The sequence below is a fragment of the Platalea leucorodia genome (assembly GCF_965183815.1).
Source record: "Platalea leucorodia genome assembly, chromosome: 7".
NCBI lineage: Eukaryota > Metazoa > Chordata > Aves > Pelecaniformes > Threskiornithidae > Platalea > Platalea leucorodia.
The window spans coordinates 26,858,501-26,874,872 of NC_138829.1; the positions used below are offsets into that span (position 1 = coordinate 26,858,501).

The 16,372-nt window shown below is 55.2% G+C and overlaps 1 protein-coding gene across 2 annotated transcripts in view; it reads left to right on the plus strand.

The window, feature by feature from the left end:
- Positions 1-439: 439 nt before the first annotated feature.
- Positions 440-16,372, plus strand: part of LTBP2 (latent transforming growth factor beta binding protein 2) — a gene marked incomplete at its 5' end in the record, with an annotated part of 72,828 nt that continues 56,895 nt past the window's right edge. For both annotated transcript variants that reach the window (XM_082318469.1, XM_082318470.1), the window contains 3 exons: positions 440-879; positions 9,242-9,312; positions 15,196-15,436. In XM_082318469.1, the coding sequence (XP_082174595.1) occupies positions 440-879; positions 9,242-9,312; positions 15,196-15,436 (752 nt within the window). The remainder of the gene's footprint in view (positions 880-9,241; positions 9,313-15,195; positions 15,437-16,372) is intronic.

Below are 16,372 nucleotides of genomic sequence, written 5' to 3' on the forward strand. Positions count from 1 at the left end.
CCTAAGAGGGGGGCCGAGCCGTGTCCTCTGGAGAGGGGGGATGTCAGCATCAAAAAGACACAAAAGGGGGAGGTTTCCAAAAATAAAACCCTCCATCCCCTCCAGGCGCTGCCAGTGCCAGAGGCAGGCGCGAAGGTGCTCGGAGCTGCCTGCGGAGCGCGGGAGCTCGCTGGCAGCCCGGCGAGCGGGGCCGGCCGCCTTCCTCCTCCTCTCCCTCCTCCTGCGGGAGCCGCTCGGCTGCCCGCGCCCCTGCCTCGGCCCTGCTGCCTGCGCCCCCGGCCCCGGTGGGCGGCAGGTCCCGGCGGAGCCCCGGAGCGGGATGGGGCGGTGAGCGGGGGGCGGAGAGCCGGCGGTCCCCGCTGCCCCGCGCCGCCGGAGGATGCCCGCCGGCCGCTGAGCGCCCCGCGCCGCCCGTCTGCCCCCGCCGCCGGCTGACACCATGCGGGGCGCCGCCGCCCGCCTCCTGCCGCTCGCCTTCGCCGTCCTCCTGGGCTTCGCCGGCTGCCGCCCCGACTCCGCGGCCAGGCTGGAGCCGGGGAGCGGGGGGGCGGCGCGGCCGCGGGGCCGGGGGGCTGCCCTGGGGGCGGCGGGCACGGCGCGCAGCCTGTCCCCGGCGCCCGGACCCCCCCCGCCGGCACGGCCCCTCCCCGCCGCCCTCCACGTGGACCGGGGCTCCGCGGCCGCCGCCGGGAGCCCGAGCGGCGGCGACGGCCGGAGGCAGCGTCCCGACCGCGGGCTGCCTGCGGGCGATGGCGGGCTCGGGGCCGGCCCGGGGCAGAGGACCAGGCTGGACCCCGCCCGCCAGCGGCAGGGCGGCGGGCTGAAAGCCCGGGTCGTGCCCCGGGCGCAGGAGCCGAGCGGCAGAGGGAGGATGGCGGGGTAAGTGCTGCGGCCGGGGGGAGCCTTGCTGGGGGCGCGTAGCGCCAGCCCCGGCGCTCCCGGCGCCGGGGAGCCCCGGGCGGAGGGGCCGGGTCCCGTCCTGAGCCCCGTGCTGCGCCCCCGCGGGCGCCGCCCCGCGTCCCCTGCCCTGTCCCCTGCGCCCGGGGCGGTCCCGGGGCTGCCGTGCGGGGGGCTCGGGCCGGGCGGCCCCCGGCCGCCTCTGGCAGCGGGCCCGGGCCCGCAGCAGAGCGGGGGCCCGCAGCAGAGCGGGGGCCCGCCCGGTGCTCGCTCTCGTGCCGCGCATCTGTCCCGCACGTGCCGCGGGCGATCGCGCTGCCCTCGCGATCCGTCGGCGTGCGCGTGCATCCCTGTGCACGCACGCGTGTGCGGGTGCCGGGCGGGCGGGGCGCCGTCTTGCCGGCTGCCTGTCGCGTGGGGGTGCGTGGCTCACGAGCGTGCGGGGCGCGATGCCCTTCCACCGACGCACCAGGGCTCCGGCAGCTCCGACCGCGGCGCGGCGCGGCGGGTGTCAGCCCGCCGCTCTCCGCGGCTGCCTGCGGCCGTCCCAGAAAGCGTGCGGGCTGGGGGGCTGCCACGGGGGGAGAGGCGGCGTGGCCACGGTACGTGGGTGGCGGGAGAGGCTGGAGGGGCTCGCTTGGCTCCGGAGGACGGAGTCTGGCTGCTGGCGCTCTTGCTACAGGTACCTGGCCTCTTGGCTCCTTCCTCCCATAATGGGCCCCTTGTAAGCACTCCGCGCCGCAGCTTCCCATGGCTTCAGCTGGCTCAGCCGGGGGAGGCTTCCTATGACTTGCCTGGCAGGGCCGCTTCCAGCTCCAGTCTCTGGCTACAGCCCTGTGGAGGTGGAGGGGAGATCATATGGCAAGGCCAGCTGCTCCGCTGCGAGGGGAGCCTGCGAGCGGGACGTCTGGCGCGGTGCTGATGTACCCTTCGGCCCCGGGCCCCCTCCTCTGCCCTTCCCTCTCTGCTGCCCCGTGGCTGATGCCCCTCGTGATGAGCTCCTCTGCCAGCGGGGACGGGCTACTGAAGCTGTCGTGCAGGCAGTTTGACCGACCCGTGCGGCAGCGCGTGCCCGCTCTCCGTGCCGGGGGGACACAGAAGGCAGGCTCTGGGCTTACTGCCCTCTGGCACGGGCAGAAACTTTCTCTGCTAACATCAGGTGGGGAGCTTCACTAGAATACAGAAGGCAGCTTAATCCCTGAGGTTTCTCTCTCCCATACTTGCCTCCCTGCAAAATTTAGACAGAGATGTCCCCTCTGTGTATTTTCCTACAACAAATCCGCAGAAGCAGTAAACCCAAACTTGTTCTTCTTCCCATTATGTTTGTTATGCAAAGTATTTATCACTAGCAGCTACTCAACGGCAGGTAGGTCTTTAGCAGATTTTGGCTTACCCGGTCCATTAGCCTTGGTTTGCCAGCTGCCCAGAGGGAGAGTCTTGGGAAGATCCAGTCTTCCTCAGGCAGGTTTGGGGTTTTTTGGCCTCAGGAGGATTTTACCCTTTCTCCAGTCAGAGTGTTGTCAGCGTTGCTTCGGGATCATGTGGCAGTTCAGTTGGATTGGCGGCATCTGAGATGTAGCCCGTTTCTTTTCACTGACCACCCTGAATACTCTCTACCAGGTTTTAAGGCTGCAGCTGCCTCCGGTGACAACAGCTGGCCCGCACCACTATCAGGAGCGGGTGGGCAGCCCCAAGGTTCACCCTATGTTCAGAAGAGTGCTGAACCTCTTTGCCAGTAGCTTTCTTTCATCCCTTAATCAAGGATGTGAAAGGGGATGGTTGATCCAGCACTTAGGCTCTGTTGACCTGTTATCAGCTAGATTTGGCTTCCCGGGGTATCGGAGAGCGCCGTTGCCCGCAAGCTTAGCAGAAGGAAGAGCTGTGCCTTGGTGCTGTGTTCCCCGTGCGGGCTGTGCTGCGCTCTCTGCCTCCGCGCTGCCCTGGAAGGTAAGGGCTGGGGATATGGGGCTTGCTCTGATCCCCAAGAACCTGAACTCTGGAACATGCATATAATGGCTTGTCATCAGGAGCTTTCCATTTCTTCTGGAGTCCAAATCAGCACATTTTAAACTTCTCTATGATCTACTGTCTTCGGAGCTTATGAGAAAGCCTAGCTGAAATAATTGTCCGTGAGTAACCACATGGCGTTACTCCTCATGGAAAGCTAGCTGCGGCTGCCTCCAGCCATTTGGTGAGACTCCGTCCTTCCACCTCATCCATCTTCTTACGTCCCTTGCTGCACCGGACACATTTCCATCCAGGAAACTCAGGGCCCCTAAAAAACTTCATTTCATGATGTTTCATTTTTTTGCCAGGTGGGATATTTTCTGTTCTTCTATTTACACTGAACTCCTACTACTCTCTAGTATGACAGCCTTCATTTTCCCTTACTCAGGTAGCTTTGCAGGCTGCATTCAACCCCGGCGCTATTTATTTATACTGTTACTTTGGCTTAAAATCTCAACTCCTGCGTGGGTTGCCTTTCCTGATTCCCCAGTCAGAGTTCTCTGCTGGTACCTCCAGGGGCCTTGCACAGTCCTGTTCTTGAAAAACCCGTTTATTGGCGCTATATCCTTTTCTGGATAATTATTTTCTTTCTTTGTTTGATAGTCGCGTACCCAAAGTTGAGTTTTTTTCTTGGGGACCGTTTGGATGTGTCTGCCACCCTGCTCATGACTGACCTTGTTGCAGGTGGGACCTGCTCCCACCCCTCCATGAATGTGTCCAACCGCAAGTCTTGCAAGGGCTGGGTTTTAGTATTTTCTCCTGGTGGCTCATTGTGAGGTGACTTTTGACACTACAGCAAATATTGCAGAAAATTACTGTCTCCTAATGCTGAGCGAGGAAAACAGTCCAGCCCCCAAAGCATCTCTGCTTTGCTGTGCTCTGCTTAACCTGCCTGTTTCCCCAGCCCCCCCGACTGGTTTGCAGACACACACCAGTCCCCACTGCCATGGAGCAGGTGCCTTCCCAGTCCAGTGCGTTCAGTCTGATGTTTAAAGTGTTTATAGGTTCATCGATGCAGCTTCTGGCCCATGGAAAAATTTTCCTCCTGAGTGTGGTGGGGTAGGGAGCTCCCAAGCGCTGACACGCGACACCTATGGCTGTAGTCGTGTGCTGGATGCATCCCTAATTCGTGTCCCCTATGATGTGACCCACCTCGTTCCTCTGCCCCGGGCCTGGGAGGGTGGGTCCCAGTGATGATCCTCAGGTGATGTGCACAAAATCAGAGGAGGGTGGGTAATGGGAGAATAGTCTCGATAAGCCTCCACTTCTGGTACCTGCCTGGACAATTTTCAGGGGCATGTGAGGCTCCCCAGGTAACAGGCTGGGAGTCCCACAATCTCTCCTTCTCCCTCCCACTTTCTTTTTGTGTGTTCTGTAACCCAGTTCTTGTTTAATTGCTGTTAATTGTTGTAGACACTGTCTGTGGCTGTATAGTCGTGGTTTACCCAGGCTTTGTGGGATATAGGTTCTCGCTGCAGTGTATGTATAGGACTGCTCAGGAGCGGAGGCAGTTAATGCTGATGTGGACTTGGCAGAGGATTTTCAGTGGCTCATCGATGCCAGCAGCCTTTTGCTAATGTTCTTCATTGGGTCTGACTGCAAATATTTCATATGTAGTTGGATGAAGTTCACTGTCCTGCAGTAGAAAGGCAGACCTGATGATCTAATGGTCCCCCCGGCCTTCTGCAAGGATGCTGTAAATGACCTGAATGGAGTCAGCATATCTGGCAGCACAGAGTGCTGCATGAAGTTGAAAGATGATGCATAGATTGCTGTTAAAATAAATGGTGAAAAAAATGGTTCTACTGAACGCTTCAGAAAGAGTATGTGATCATCGCTGAGGCTGTGCACATGCTGAAACTATGCAGAGCCATCATCTTACTACTGTTTTCTTCTTTTCCTTCCCCCTAATGCTTGTTACAGTTGCTTGGCTCTGGTTTCAGAGAACACTGCAAGATCTTGCAGGCTTGTATCACCCAGGGTACCACTTTGCACAGCGGGGGCCTGATCCTGACGGTGGCCTCTGGCTGCTGCAGCAAAGCAGGTGATGAAGGGCTGGCTTGCTGCAGCTCCTTTGCCCAAGTTGCAGGTTCTGCTGGTGCTATGGCCCAGTCAGGGCTGTGAATGGTACTTCTGGATGTAGGGAGGCTTCATGGCACTGGCTTCAGCTCTGTGAGGGGTGTCAGGGAGATGCCTGTCCCAGAAAAGGAGCAGGCCAGTGAGTAGTACCTGACACCTCCTGTGCATCAAGCTCTCACAACATGCCTGGGACTACACCAGGGCACGGATGGTGCATGCTAGCTGCGGAGTGAGGAGCAAGCTTGGTTTGCAGTTGCTTACTGCTGCCTGTGCTGTTTGGAGACCTCAGGGCATACCTGGCACTCGAGGAAGGGGCTGAGATGTGGATCCAGTGCCTCACCCTGCATTTTGACAGAAAGGCAAACCCGAAGGCCCACATCTGCACTAGTGAGCTATTCCTTAGCGCTTTCTCGGGCACTGTGGCTATTCAGCTGTCTGAGCTATTCAACCCCCTTTCTCTCCAAAAAGGGGAAACTGGCTATTGAAAATGGTGTCTGTCTGCTCCGGTCTGAGCTGGGCTGGGAACTATTTTGGAAGGTGCTAAGTGGCCCATGAGCCCTCTAGCAGTCCAGTGTTACAGGCAATCAAGTCCCAGTGCCTGGGAATGTCCCCAACAATGTTTCATTTCTGGCCCTTGGGACAGTAAATACGTTAATTAACCTATTCCACTGGTAAGGAGCCAGAGATAGGGAAGACAGATGGTTTGCCCAAGGCTTGTTTTGGCATTAGCGACAGGGCTGGGAATAGGGCATCCCTGTGCAGCATGACCTAGTGTGAGTGTTCAATTGGACTTCAGCTTGGGAGACCTGTGTGAGGACACGTCTTCTGCTCTGCTCTGCTCTGGGGCTGTGTTGAGCTTCTTTCCACCTGGGAGACCTGCTGACCCCTGCACATGCCCACCCATCCTCTGGTCCCTCTGCACCCCAGGATGACGGCGAGAGTCCTGCTCCCCTCTCCCTGCTGCCGTGCTTCCAGTTTCAAGGGGTGGGTAAGCAGGAGGCAGCCTGGCTGCTCAACCTTGTGCGGCAGCCGAGCGCTTCAAAGTTATGAGTGTGGCTTTGTCTCACGTCATTGTTAAGTCTGCTGGGGGCTTGGTGCATCATGGCACCCAGCGGGTCCCCTTGCTGGGCAGCTCTGCCTGCTGCCTTGGAAGCCCCTGTTCCCTGTGCGATGGGGGGTGACGGGGGCTGCTCAGTGCGTACAGGTAGCTTCCCAGCAGCCACCCCGGGACAGTGACACCAGACCTGGAGGGACCCTGCCACTTGTTTTGTTCTCCAGAAGCAGGACTGGATGGAGAGGCCCAGGACTGGATGTGCCCCTCAGGTGGCTCATGCTTGAACTGCATCTTTGCCCAAAGTGATGGTGATGGCACCTGCAGCAGGACGAACGCAGCTGGGGGTCACCACTCTCCCAAGCACAGTCCCTCCAGGCTGTAAACATGCCATGCTCCTTAAACCTCCCAGGATTCATTCTAAATTCTTTGTAAGGCAGTGAAAACCGCATGGCGTTCAAGCCATGCAAATGTCAACTAAAGGCTTTTAAGTTGAACCAGACGTGCTCAGGACTGGGTCCCATGTGGCAAAGCCCCCATAGTTGTTTTGCCATTGCTGATGCCCTTGCTCACCTGACGCCCCATGCTATGTGAGGTCCTGCTCACTGGGCTTTCATTGGGAAATAGTTGTGGTCCTTCTCTGCCCTCCAGTACTACCTACACGTTGCTCCTCCTAAGTGCTCACTGCCAGTCCTGGAGGTCCTCCCTGCCTCCATCTCTGCCCATCTGCTCATCCAGGAGATTATGGAAGGAAGGGACATTCCTGTCCACTCTCTGCTCCTGCCTCCGAGGGCGTCCCTGCCAGGTTGCTCTCCTCTGCGCATTCTGGGCTGTCTTCCCTCGAGGAGCATCGCCCTGGTGCTAGCACCTCCCTTGTGCTAGCATCTCCCTTCACCTGGGGTTGGCAGCTCACGTCTGGAGTTGGCAGTGACACAGAGTGACTCTGTTAATGAGAGCTTTGTGCCGAACCCAACAGGGGTTTCATGCTTTCAGGAGTGATCTTGTCTGCTCGGGCTGGGGCCCCTGTCTGTTTTAGTCTCATACCTTTCTTCCTACAACCTCTGGCTCGCTGTTTGCATTGAGAGCAGCTAGCGGCATGCTCCCTCCAGCATGTGTGTAAGAGATGTAGATAAAACTTGAACTTTAATCCCATGAAGAACTAATAGTGTGATTCAAGGCCAAAACAGCTTCTCTGGAGAAGGTAGTTATTTTGCCTACAAGAAACAGGCTCTGATTATGTCAGTAAGTTGAGGTAGGAAAGGGGAAGGGCTTTGCTCTTTGAACAGACCGGCTGAGTGTGACTTGCAAGGTGTATTTCAGCCATGCCAAGGGGAGAATGGGAGCTGTGACAGTCTAAGGGAAGATGCTTATGCTGCTGCTTGGAGTGGAGTCCCTCAGCAGACCGTAATTGCCTAAAGACCTGCTCCAGCTCAGTGGTTTTCTCTCTTTACCGATCTGGACATCTTTTAAAAGTTTAAGGCCTTTCATGGGCTCTTATGCAGTAAGTAAAGGAAAGTTGGCTTTCCTTGGGTACTTTCTGGGGATGTCTTAAAGAACCACAGATCTCTTTGAGTTGACAGAGAAAAGCTGGAAATCAGTGCTCTAGCCCAGCCAGAGCAGATGTGAGTGGATGCAAGGATTACTTTGGCTTGTTCTGTTTGCAGGAAGTCACACCAAGGGAATTTAAGTGCTTTCTCCCTGTAAAAATCTACCCAGGTTAATAAAATGTTGATCCTTAAGGGCTGGATAACACTTTACAAATGACGTGGCTTCTCAGGCCACTTCCCCTTCCCACGTGGAGCACTTGTATCTCTACAGGCAGCTTCATTCATGAACACCAGAACAATCCTTGGCATGCCTGCTACCCACCGTCTTTGGCTCTCCTAAAACGTGAACCCCACAGCTTGAGCTCTGGCACTTCTGGAGTCTCATCTCATGCCATGTGGATGCAGGAGTCACGGGGATGCCGGTTCAGAGCAGGATCATCTTCTGACCCTGCTGTGTTCATGTGAAAGTCAATCCAGAAGACAAATGTGCATGTTTCCATGGTTCCTGTAAATTCTGTCAGCAGCTCCAACTGCCTTGTCCCGCGTTAGAAATAAACCACGCTCCCCACTTCATTTCCAGAGGCTTTCCAGAGCTTTCAGGCTGCCTATTTCTAACATTTTATCTTTGGGTGACTGTACTCTCTCATCTACCTAGACATGCAAAAGTTACATGTTCCTAAAACCTTCCCTCCATGATAAGTAAATATGCTTGGAGAGCAACCTGCAACTTGTTATTCCTTCTCATTATAGATGTGTAAATATGAGATATGACCAGAGGGAGTGGGATTAGCTGCCTGCTTGGGCATTGCAGAGCACCTCTTGGAGGCACAGCACTGTCTCTGATTGATAGCTGTATGTTGGCAGTGATCACTACCTGAAAACACATCATAAGGGAGAGGTGGGGAGGACGTTGTTTATGCAAAGGCAGCCAAAAAGTTGTTGCAGCAAAGTGCTGGTATTAACCACCATGGGAATGATATGAGCATCCTGGAGTTAGTGTGGCACCGTGCATGTCAAGCAGGCACAAATTCCATAGCATCGGAGAGTCCCCAGTCCCTGGGGTTGCTGCACCAGAGACAGATAACAAATGCGGGACTGGGGTGCTTGCGAAGGGAGAGCAAGTGGCCAATGCGGCTGCTGGCGTGCCGTCCCTCCCGGGGTGGGGTTGAGCAATGAACAGCAACAGGCGGCAGCAGTTAGGCGGAGAATGAAGCGTTGTCTTCAGCCGAAGCAGCTCGGGACACTTGCGGAGGCGAGATGCTATGACCAAAGTTGGAGTCAGGCCCGATTTACACCCCAATACCATGAAGTGCCGTGAGATCTTTAATGATCGCAGGGCACTGGCCTCCAATTGCTCTCAGGAGGAAAATGGTTCCTCTGAGTGCTGTGCCAGGAACCCAGCATAATGCCAGTTCAAAAGAGAGATACTCCCCGAGGGATCGCTCACACTGCAGCATTCACATAGTCCTTGGGGGTTTCTTTTCCAAGCACTTAAACAACTCAGCCCTTGTCCCATTGGTTTTGATCTCAGCTGCTGGTCCATCTGGAAGGAAATATCAGATGCTGCAGGAAATAATTTTACGGGTGACTCAGAGGTGCTGGCTGCAGAGAGACCTCAGCTTCCCTTCTCCTAACCATGCTGCTTTGTCTCTCTGCTTAGGCCAAATGTCTGCGGCAGACAGTGCTGCCCAGGATGGACCACGGCTCCCGGCACAAACCGCTGCATCAAACGTGAGTATGACAGTCTCGGCTGGGGCAGGTCTCACAATGCACCCCTAAAAAGTGCTCAAGTACTGCTGTGACCCCGCACACATCCCCTGCGCTGTGCCAGGGCAGGAGATGGACCGTGGGGTCCCCAGAGGCAGTGCTGCAGCCTCCCCATGGGGCTGCTGGGCTGTAGGTCAGCTCTCCCCACCGGCTGGCAAAGTCTGAACATGCTGAGTAATTATGGCTTTACTTCATTATTGTTATCAGTGTCCATTCCGAGCAGGGTCTTGTTGGGGCAGGGCATTGCAACGCCACATTTATGGGCGAGTTTCAAGCCCTGGGCTCTCATCGTCCTGCTTAGAGCAAAAGGCAGGTCTGTGAAAGTCCCAGCAGATGGGAACCAGCAGAGTGGGGCTGTGCTCACGTGGGCAAGCGTTGCTCAGGCGGAGGGGGAAATCAGGGCTGCAAATTATCTGAGTGCTGTTAAGGAAAGCAATTAATGGAGTTGGCACAGTGGCTGGGACGGGTGGTGCTGGAGCTTGGTGCGGCACGTGGGGTGTGTAGAACGGCAGGGGGGCTGCAGGGTGCTCCTGCAGTGCGGAAACTGCCCGGCCTGGGCCCTGCTGCCTGCACCCGGAGGGGTTAGTAAGGGCTCTGCTCCTCTGGATGGCCCTGCCACAGCCCTGGGGGCTGAGGTCATTTTGGACTCCCCTACACAGCGCTGCAAAGGAAGGGGTTTGGGCAAGCACCAGTGCGATGCACACCAGAGGCAGCTGCACCGTTGTCTCCATCCCCAATAGCTCCGCAACCACAGCCCAGCCCCTGCCAAGATCCTGGTCCCTAAACAATGGGGTTACACCACCCAGCCCACCCATGGGCCAGGGGACTGCCTGCCCCGTGCACCTGCCCGGTCCCGGGGAGGCGAGGGGCTGCCCGTAGTGCCTGGGCAGCTCGGAGGGCAGGGAGCACACAGGCACCGGGCAGGCTTTCTGGATGGGAACGCCCTGCCCAGAATAGCAGAGAGCATCTGCCTTCACTCGAGTGGCAGCAGCTGCCCAGATGTTTAGTGGGGAAAGAGGCTCAGCTTTGTTTGCTGCGGGATCTCACGGCGCTTCGGCCGCGCTGGGATAATTGCATTAGCGATCGCTGTTCAGGAGCAAGGGGCCAAGGGCTGACTCACCTCCCTCCTCCCTCTCCCCCCGCCAACAGAAGCCAAACGGTAGAGACCGTGCTGTGCTGCCAGACAGTGTCTGTAAACAGAGCGCGGGGCCAGCGATGGCAGCATCTTTCTCTCATTAGGGATTTTCGTAGGAGCAGTAGATCTGGGCTCGCAGCCACGCAGGCTGTCTAGCGATTGCTCAGGTGCTGGGCCCTGGTTCCCAAGGATTCATTAAAAGGACACTGTCAACATGGTCGGGCCTGACAGCGTCCCCCCAGCTGGGGATGGTAAATCTCGGCCAGGTCTTAGGTGGAGACCAGTGATGTGTAAACATCATTTTGTTCCCAGCTACCTCCCTTGCCGGGCTTTTCTGCTGGAGTTCAAGCTGCTGGGGACATTCAACTGCTTTTAAGGCTGCCAAGGCAAGCTGGACAGCCCGTCCCAGTTGATTTCTCTACTGTAATACTGTTTAACGTCTCATCCCATGGTCTTTGATATGGGGCATATCAGGGAAGTTAGCAGGGTAGAAATGCAGCCAGAGGGAACCTCTTAGCGCGATGAAGCAGGGAAGAAGTTGGCATTTGGGTCTTGGGCAGGACCTTGGTTTTGATGTGTCTGAGCCTGGGTGCAGGAGAGAGGGTAGGCCAAATTGTTGCCTTCATCTACTCCCTATCACCTACCAAGCATGGTGATTTCTTCATTCTCCACCCATGCTTTTCCAGACACTTTCCGCTTGCAACATCTCTGCATATGACTGAACTCAAGCCATGGACAGGTTTTCTTAGCCTTTTGGTTTGTTCCAGCTTCGAGGACCAAAGCGCAGTGAAGACTGCGGGAGTTTTCAGAGTCAATGACTGGGAAGGTGAAAAAGAGAGAGAAAGCTCTCTCCGTGGGACACCGAAGTTTCCCGGGAAAGTGGAAGTGAGCTAAGGGAGTTTAGGAGGAAGATCTCGCCTGCTCGCAATGGGTGTGGTTTCTGCCCATTGGTAGTGTGGTTCCAGCACACTGAACTGCATACAGGGCATCCTGTGGGGCTCTGGAGGTCTTCCCGCAGGAGGGGACATTAGGGATAATAAGCTACATCTGAACTTGGGCCCGAGGAGTTCATCCAACCTCCTGCTTATTCAACTTCATCCTGGGGTGAGACTCGGGCCTTTATGTCCTGAGTTCAGTGGAGAAGAAACCCGTACACACAAGCTGGCCCCTTGCACTGCCCATATTTCAGGGGCTGCAGTGTGCACTTGTTGATAATTTAGTGGCTGCCTATTAGCTCATCATCCTTCCTCTCTGCTTCAGAGCAGGGAAATCCTCTTGCTCAGCCTCCCAATGTCAGTTCATCAACCTCCACTTTCATCAGTATTATTTACTATGGTTCTCTGCTGCTTCCCAAGATAGCAGCCTGGGTTGGGCTCATAATGCAGGGTGAGCTTTTTTTTTTGAGATGGATATTTTAAAGCTTAAAAGAAACATTTTTAATCAGCATGTTGGGAAGGACTAAATAAATTCAGGCACTTCCTAATCTCATACAGATGGTCTTGTGGTTAAGATACTGGATGAAGGCGCAGGGATTCCAGGACGAGTTGCTGGCTCTGCTGTGGTCTCACAGTGTGTCTTCAGACAGTCGCATTAGCACCTGGGGCTTTTCCACATCTGCAAAATGGAGATGACATTCGCATGCTCTCTCTCTCTCTTCTATACAGTGACTGTAGGGTTTTTTGAGCCCAGACCGTTTTTCATCGAAGTTCTGTTTTCCCTCTCTGTTATTTCTGCATTGCTGTTGATCTCCCTACCTGTCAGCCTGCACAGATCTCTCACTTGTATTAAATTATCCATCCCTTCTGGCTTTGCTAACACAGTCAGAGCCTTAAGTTAGAACTGAGATGACATATTGCTCTGCATCAATAAGCAAACTTTTCCATGAGAAAGTGGACTATATCACTCCAGTGGTACAAGTCCTTCAGCATCTTCCCAGTTTTCCTGTGGATGCCTAGCTGGATGGACAGGTTCCCCCACATTTAAATAGGACTGAGTAGGAGCTGCTTACAGTGAAGATCTACACCACTCCCCTAGACCCAGAGCTCGTGCAGAGCAGCAGGGACACAGTAATCGGATGTCACCTTGCAATGTCATTGCTCAATCCTGGGCCGGGTGTGCCTGCAAAGTGACGGGAGGTTGGACTTGGTGACCTTTCCTTCTGATGGTCCTGCCTGCCTGGCCTAGTGGGTGGTCAGAGTCACGCCGCAGTCATCCCTGCAGTGTGACCTTGCAGGGGGGACTTACCTCATGCACTGAAGACCAGACAGCACCAGACTTGATCTGTGAGGGCACTGCTGGATGCTCTTGAACAAACTAGCATTGCTACTAATGATACTTCAGCAGTGCTCCAAACCTTATCCTTTTATTAAGAGTTTTGAGATGACTCTTTTTGCTTTCCCTAAAGCCGCAGCTCATGGAGCAGGCGATTACATGAGACTATAGTGAGAAGAAATGAGTGGCTGTCATCTTAACAGAAACTGTTTATAGCCCCCACAGCTGAGAGGAGACATCTCAGAGTAACCCCTGTGCTCAGAAACCAGAAAGCAAAGAGAAAGATTCCAAATATATATATATATATATATATATATTTAACCATCTTGTTTCATCTGTCAGTGTTATGGTTTTGGGGGCCTGACTCATGATTTCACACACTCAGCATTGGCAGTACTTCTGCGGAATGATCTGCTCTCCTTATATTGCATAGCTGGACTGAGTGAAAACCAGTGACTTTTTAAAGCTCTTTCAAGTTCTTCCTGAGTCTGCAAAAGCAACTGGGAAGGGGACTAATCCTAGAGCTGGAGTATTTCAGCTAGGGCAGCACCCCCCCGCCATCCTGCGTGAAGGGACCAGACGACTAATACCATTCCCTTCTTCCTCTTCTCTATATCAGCTGCCTTAGGGGCTTTTTAGAGTGCCTGGTCACTTATCACTGCTTTCCTGCTGAAGGGCACAGTCTAATGTGACTATGAACATTGTTAGTGGGAGAGGTTGTGAGAACCACTGTGATCCCAGGTCCCGGCATCGTGGCTCTGCAGTATTTCAGCGCGTGAAGCTGTTGTTTTCAATGGCAGGCTTCTTGGTCTGGTGGCGTTTGTTAAAACAGGCATTTATTGGGAGATAACGGTAGGGACTGGCAGCCTATTTAAATCACAGCTGAGTTTTATATTATAAATTACATCAACTTTTGGAGTGCCAGACTTCCCAGAGACGGTTAATTCCTGCCTGACTAGGACCCTGTCTCTGTTCCAGAGTCTGCAGTGGTGGCTGATTTATTTACTGGGGGATTTCATCAAGGCTTCTGGCTTTAACCTATACAGCCCTACGTGACTTGGGTTCTCCCTTTCCTTGAGATCTCCCTCTCTTCCTGAGTATTAACATGGTAATAAAGGTCAAATGAAGCATTCCAGCCAACATATCCCTGATCTAGTTAGGAAAAGCTGATGGCAGTCCAGTTTTGGGGTGAGGGAAGGGTTGTGGGGCCTATACTGCTGTGAAAGGACCTCAGAGCCTGTATAAGGACTTTCCTCACTTGGCAACAACGGGATGACGTGTGGACGGCACACGAGGCTAGAGCTCTCTGTGTTTGTTGCCCAGAAGCAGTGCTTCTCACAGGCCTGCTTGGATCTCACGGGGATGGAGAGCACAGCCAGAGAGGGAGGGATGTGCTTATGAAACCCCAGCAGCTGCGTGCAAAGGTGGTGGGATGTCAGATGCTCCTGCAGCCTCCCTGGGGCAGTCCTGGGGAAGGGGCCCTCAGCAGAAGCAGTGGCTGCATGTTTCAACCCATCCACAGGGTTCCCACATGGCTGGAGGTTAATGTCCACCCTGTGTTGTCCGACAAGGTTTCATTACCCTTCAGCTAACTGGCCCTTTCCTTCTTTGAGGGAGGACACTGTTTTCCAGTGCCTTTTCAATTACTCTTGCTCAGAACAATGAGCCTGATCCTACCTGAGCGAGCTGTGGTTTCCTGGCTCTCGCTGGCTGGGCTATAAACCCAATTTGGCCTCAGTTAATTTGGGAAGTGTTAGGGTCTGGCTATTAATTAATAGCACTTTCCTCACGGGGTGCAAACTGAAGCTGATGTGCTGCAATTAGGAACACACACAGGCTCAGAGGGTGATTTGGGCATGAAGTTAATGAACTGTAAGTCCCCATAGCTGCGGAGGAATTTGAGCGCAGTAACTCCAAAATCAGCTGTGGAGGGAGAGCTGGAAAGCTCTGGAGAGGAAACACAGGGGGACCATGCAAATCAGACCCCAAAGCGGACTAAAGCAGGAAGGTAACATGCAAACTACTCTCAAGAGACGGTGATAGTGCATGGTCCTCTGTCTTCTCGTCTGGCAGTCGTTGCCTCCCCTTGCTCTAGGATTGAGGTCCTACTCCTGCTCGGAGAGCTGTGGGCAGTGCTGGAGGCTGTATGCTCTCTGCAGACCATGCTGCTCGTTTTTGAGCTTTCTGAAGTGAGTATTGCTGGAGAAGAGCCCTGCAGAGACCAGCGGGGAGAAGTGGGAACAGAAACAAGTCTCTGGTGGCAGTGACCTTGTGTTAGGGGCCCACGGCAGCAGTAACACTGAAACTTTGAAGGCCACCTGCCTGCAGAGAAGAGGTGGGGCCACCCTGGTTGTGCTGCCCGAGCCGGGTGCCACCACCGTGGGGCTGAGCACGCTGCCGGGAGCCCCCTGTCCACTGACCACCTTTCTGTGTCTCCCCAGCTGTCTGCGACCCACCGTGCCAGAACAAGGGCTCCTGCAGCCGTCCCCAGGTCTGTACCTGTCGCTCAGGCTTCCAGGGCTCCCGGTGCGAAGAAGTCGTTCCCGAGCAGGAGTACCACCCGCCCGGTGCCGCCGCCTTCCAGCCCCCCGCAAGCTCCCTCCGGAGGAGGACCAGCACGGCAGGGCGGGACGCCTCCCTGCGAGGGGCTCAGGCGCCCGTCCCACGGCACATCCCAGCTGTGTAAGTCAAACCCAGTTCCCGGCAGGATGCTCCCCCAAACCCACAGGCAGCTAACGCCACGCTCGGTCAGGCCACAGCCTCTGCTTTGCGAGAGCAGGCAGCTCGGCTCCCAGTGGAGGCTCCTGGCCAGGCTGTGGGAGCTGACGGAAGGGGGTTGGGCCCTGCTGTCCCTCCAAAGGACTCGGTTTGGCCCCAGCACTGTGTCACGGTCCCCAGGCACACGAAGGAATGGGACAGGCTAGTGGCAGTCCCATGGGGAAGGAGGACCGTGAAGCTCAGCAGTTTGCCCTTGTCCAGTTGATGAGCAGTGTTAGTGGTAGCAGCAGGGTGGATAGAGGAGTGGGGTTTAAATCTCTTTCCCAAGAGGATGTGCTTAGAGCAATATGTCCAGGTAGTATCCACAGGAGGGTACCTAGATACGAGGTGTGCTATTAAATGCCGGTATGAGCAAAGTGATGATACTCGGAGATGTCTCCTGGCAGACTCTAGCCATTATTGAGCCATTTGTTCCATATTTCTGTGTCACCCTGCTGTGGTGTGGGTCATTTTTGTACCCAGGCAGGCACCTCTATATTGGGTATGGAAGCAAAGATGCAGCTGTTGGAGCTCACAGAGGTCCGTGCAGGAGAGGCTCTGTGAGGAGCACATTTAGCTTGGAATGACAACTGTGGCATTGTGCGGTCCTTTTGGGTGAGGAAGAGCTTATGGCTTCTGCCCACCTGCCTCAGGCCAGTGCTGAGGTGCTCCTGTACCCGAGCTGCAACTCCTCCACACTTTGTGTTTTGTGAAGTCCCTCTGGAGCTGTGGGTTTTCTGTTGAAGGAGGCGGTAAAGGCGGGAAAGGTGCCTTTCCCTGACAAGCACTTCTGTGGTGCTGGCAGCTCAGTGGGGATGGAGAGGTGGGAATGGTGCCTGCTTGCTATACAACAACCCACGC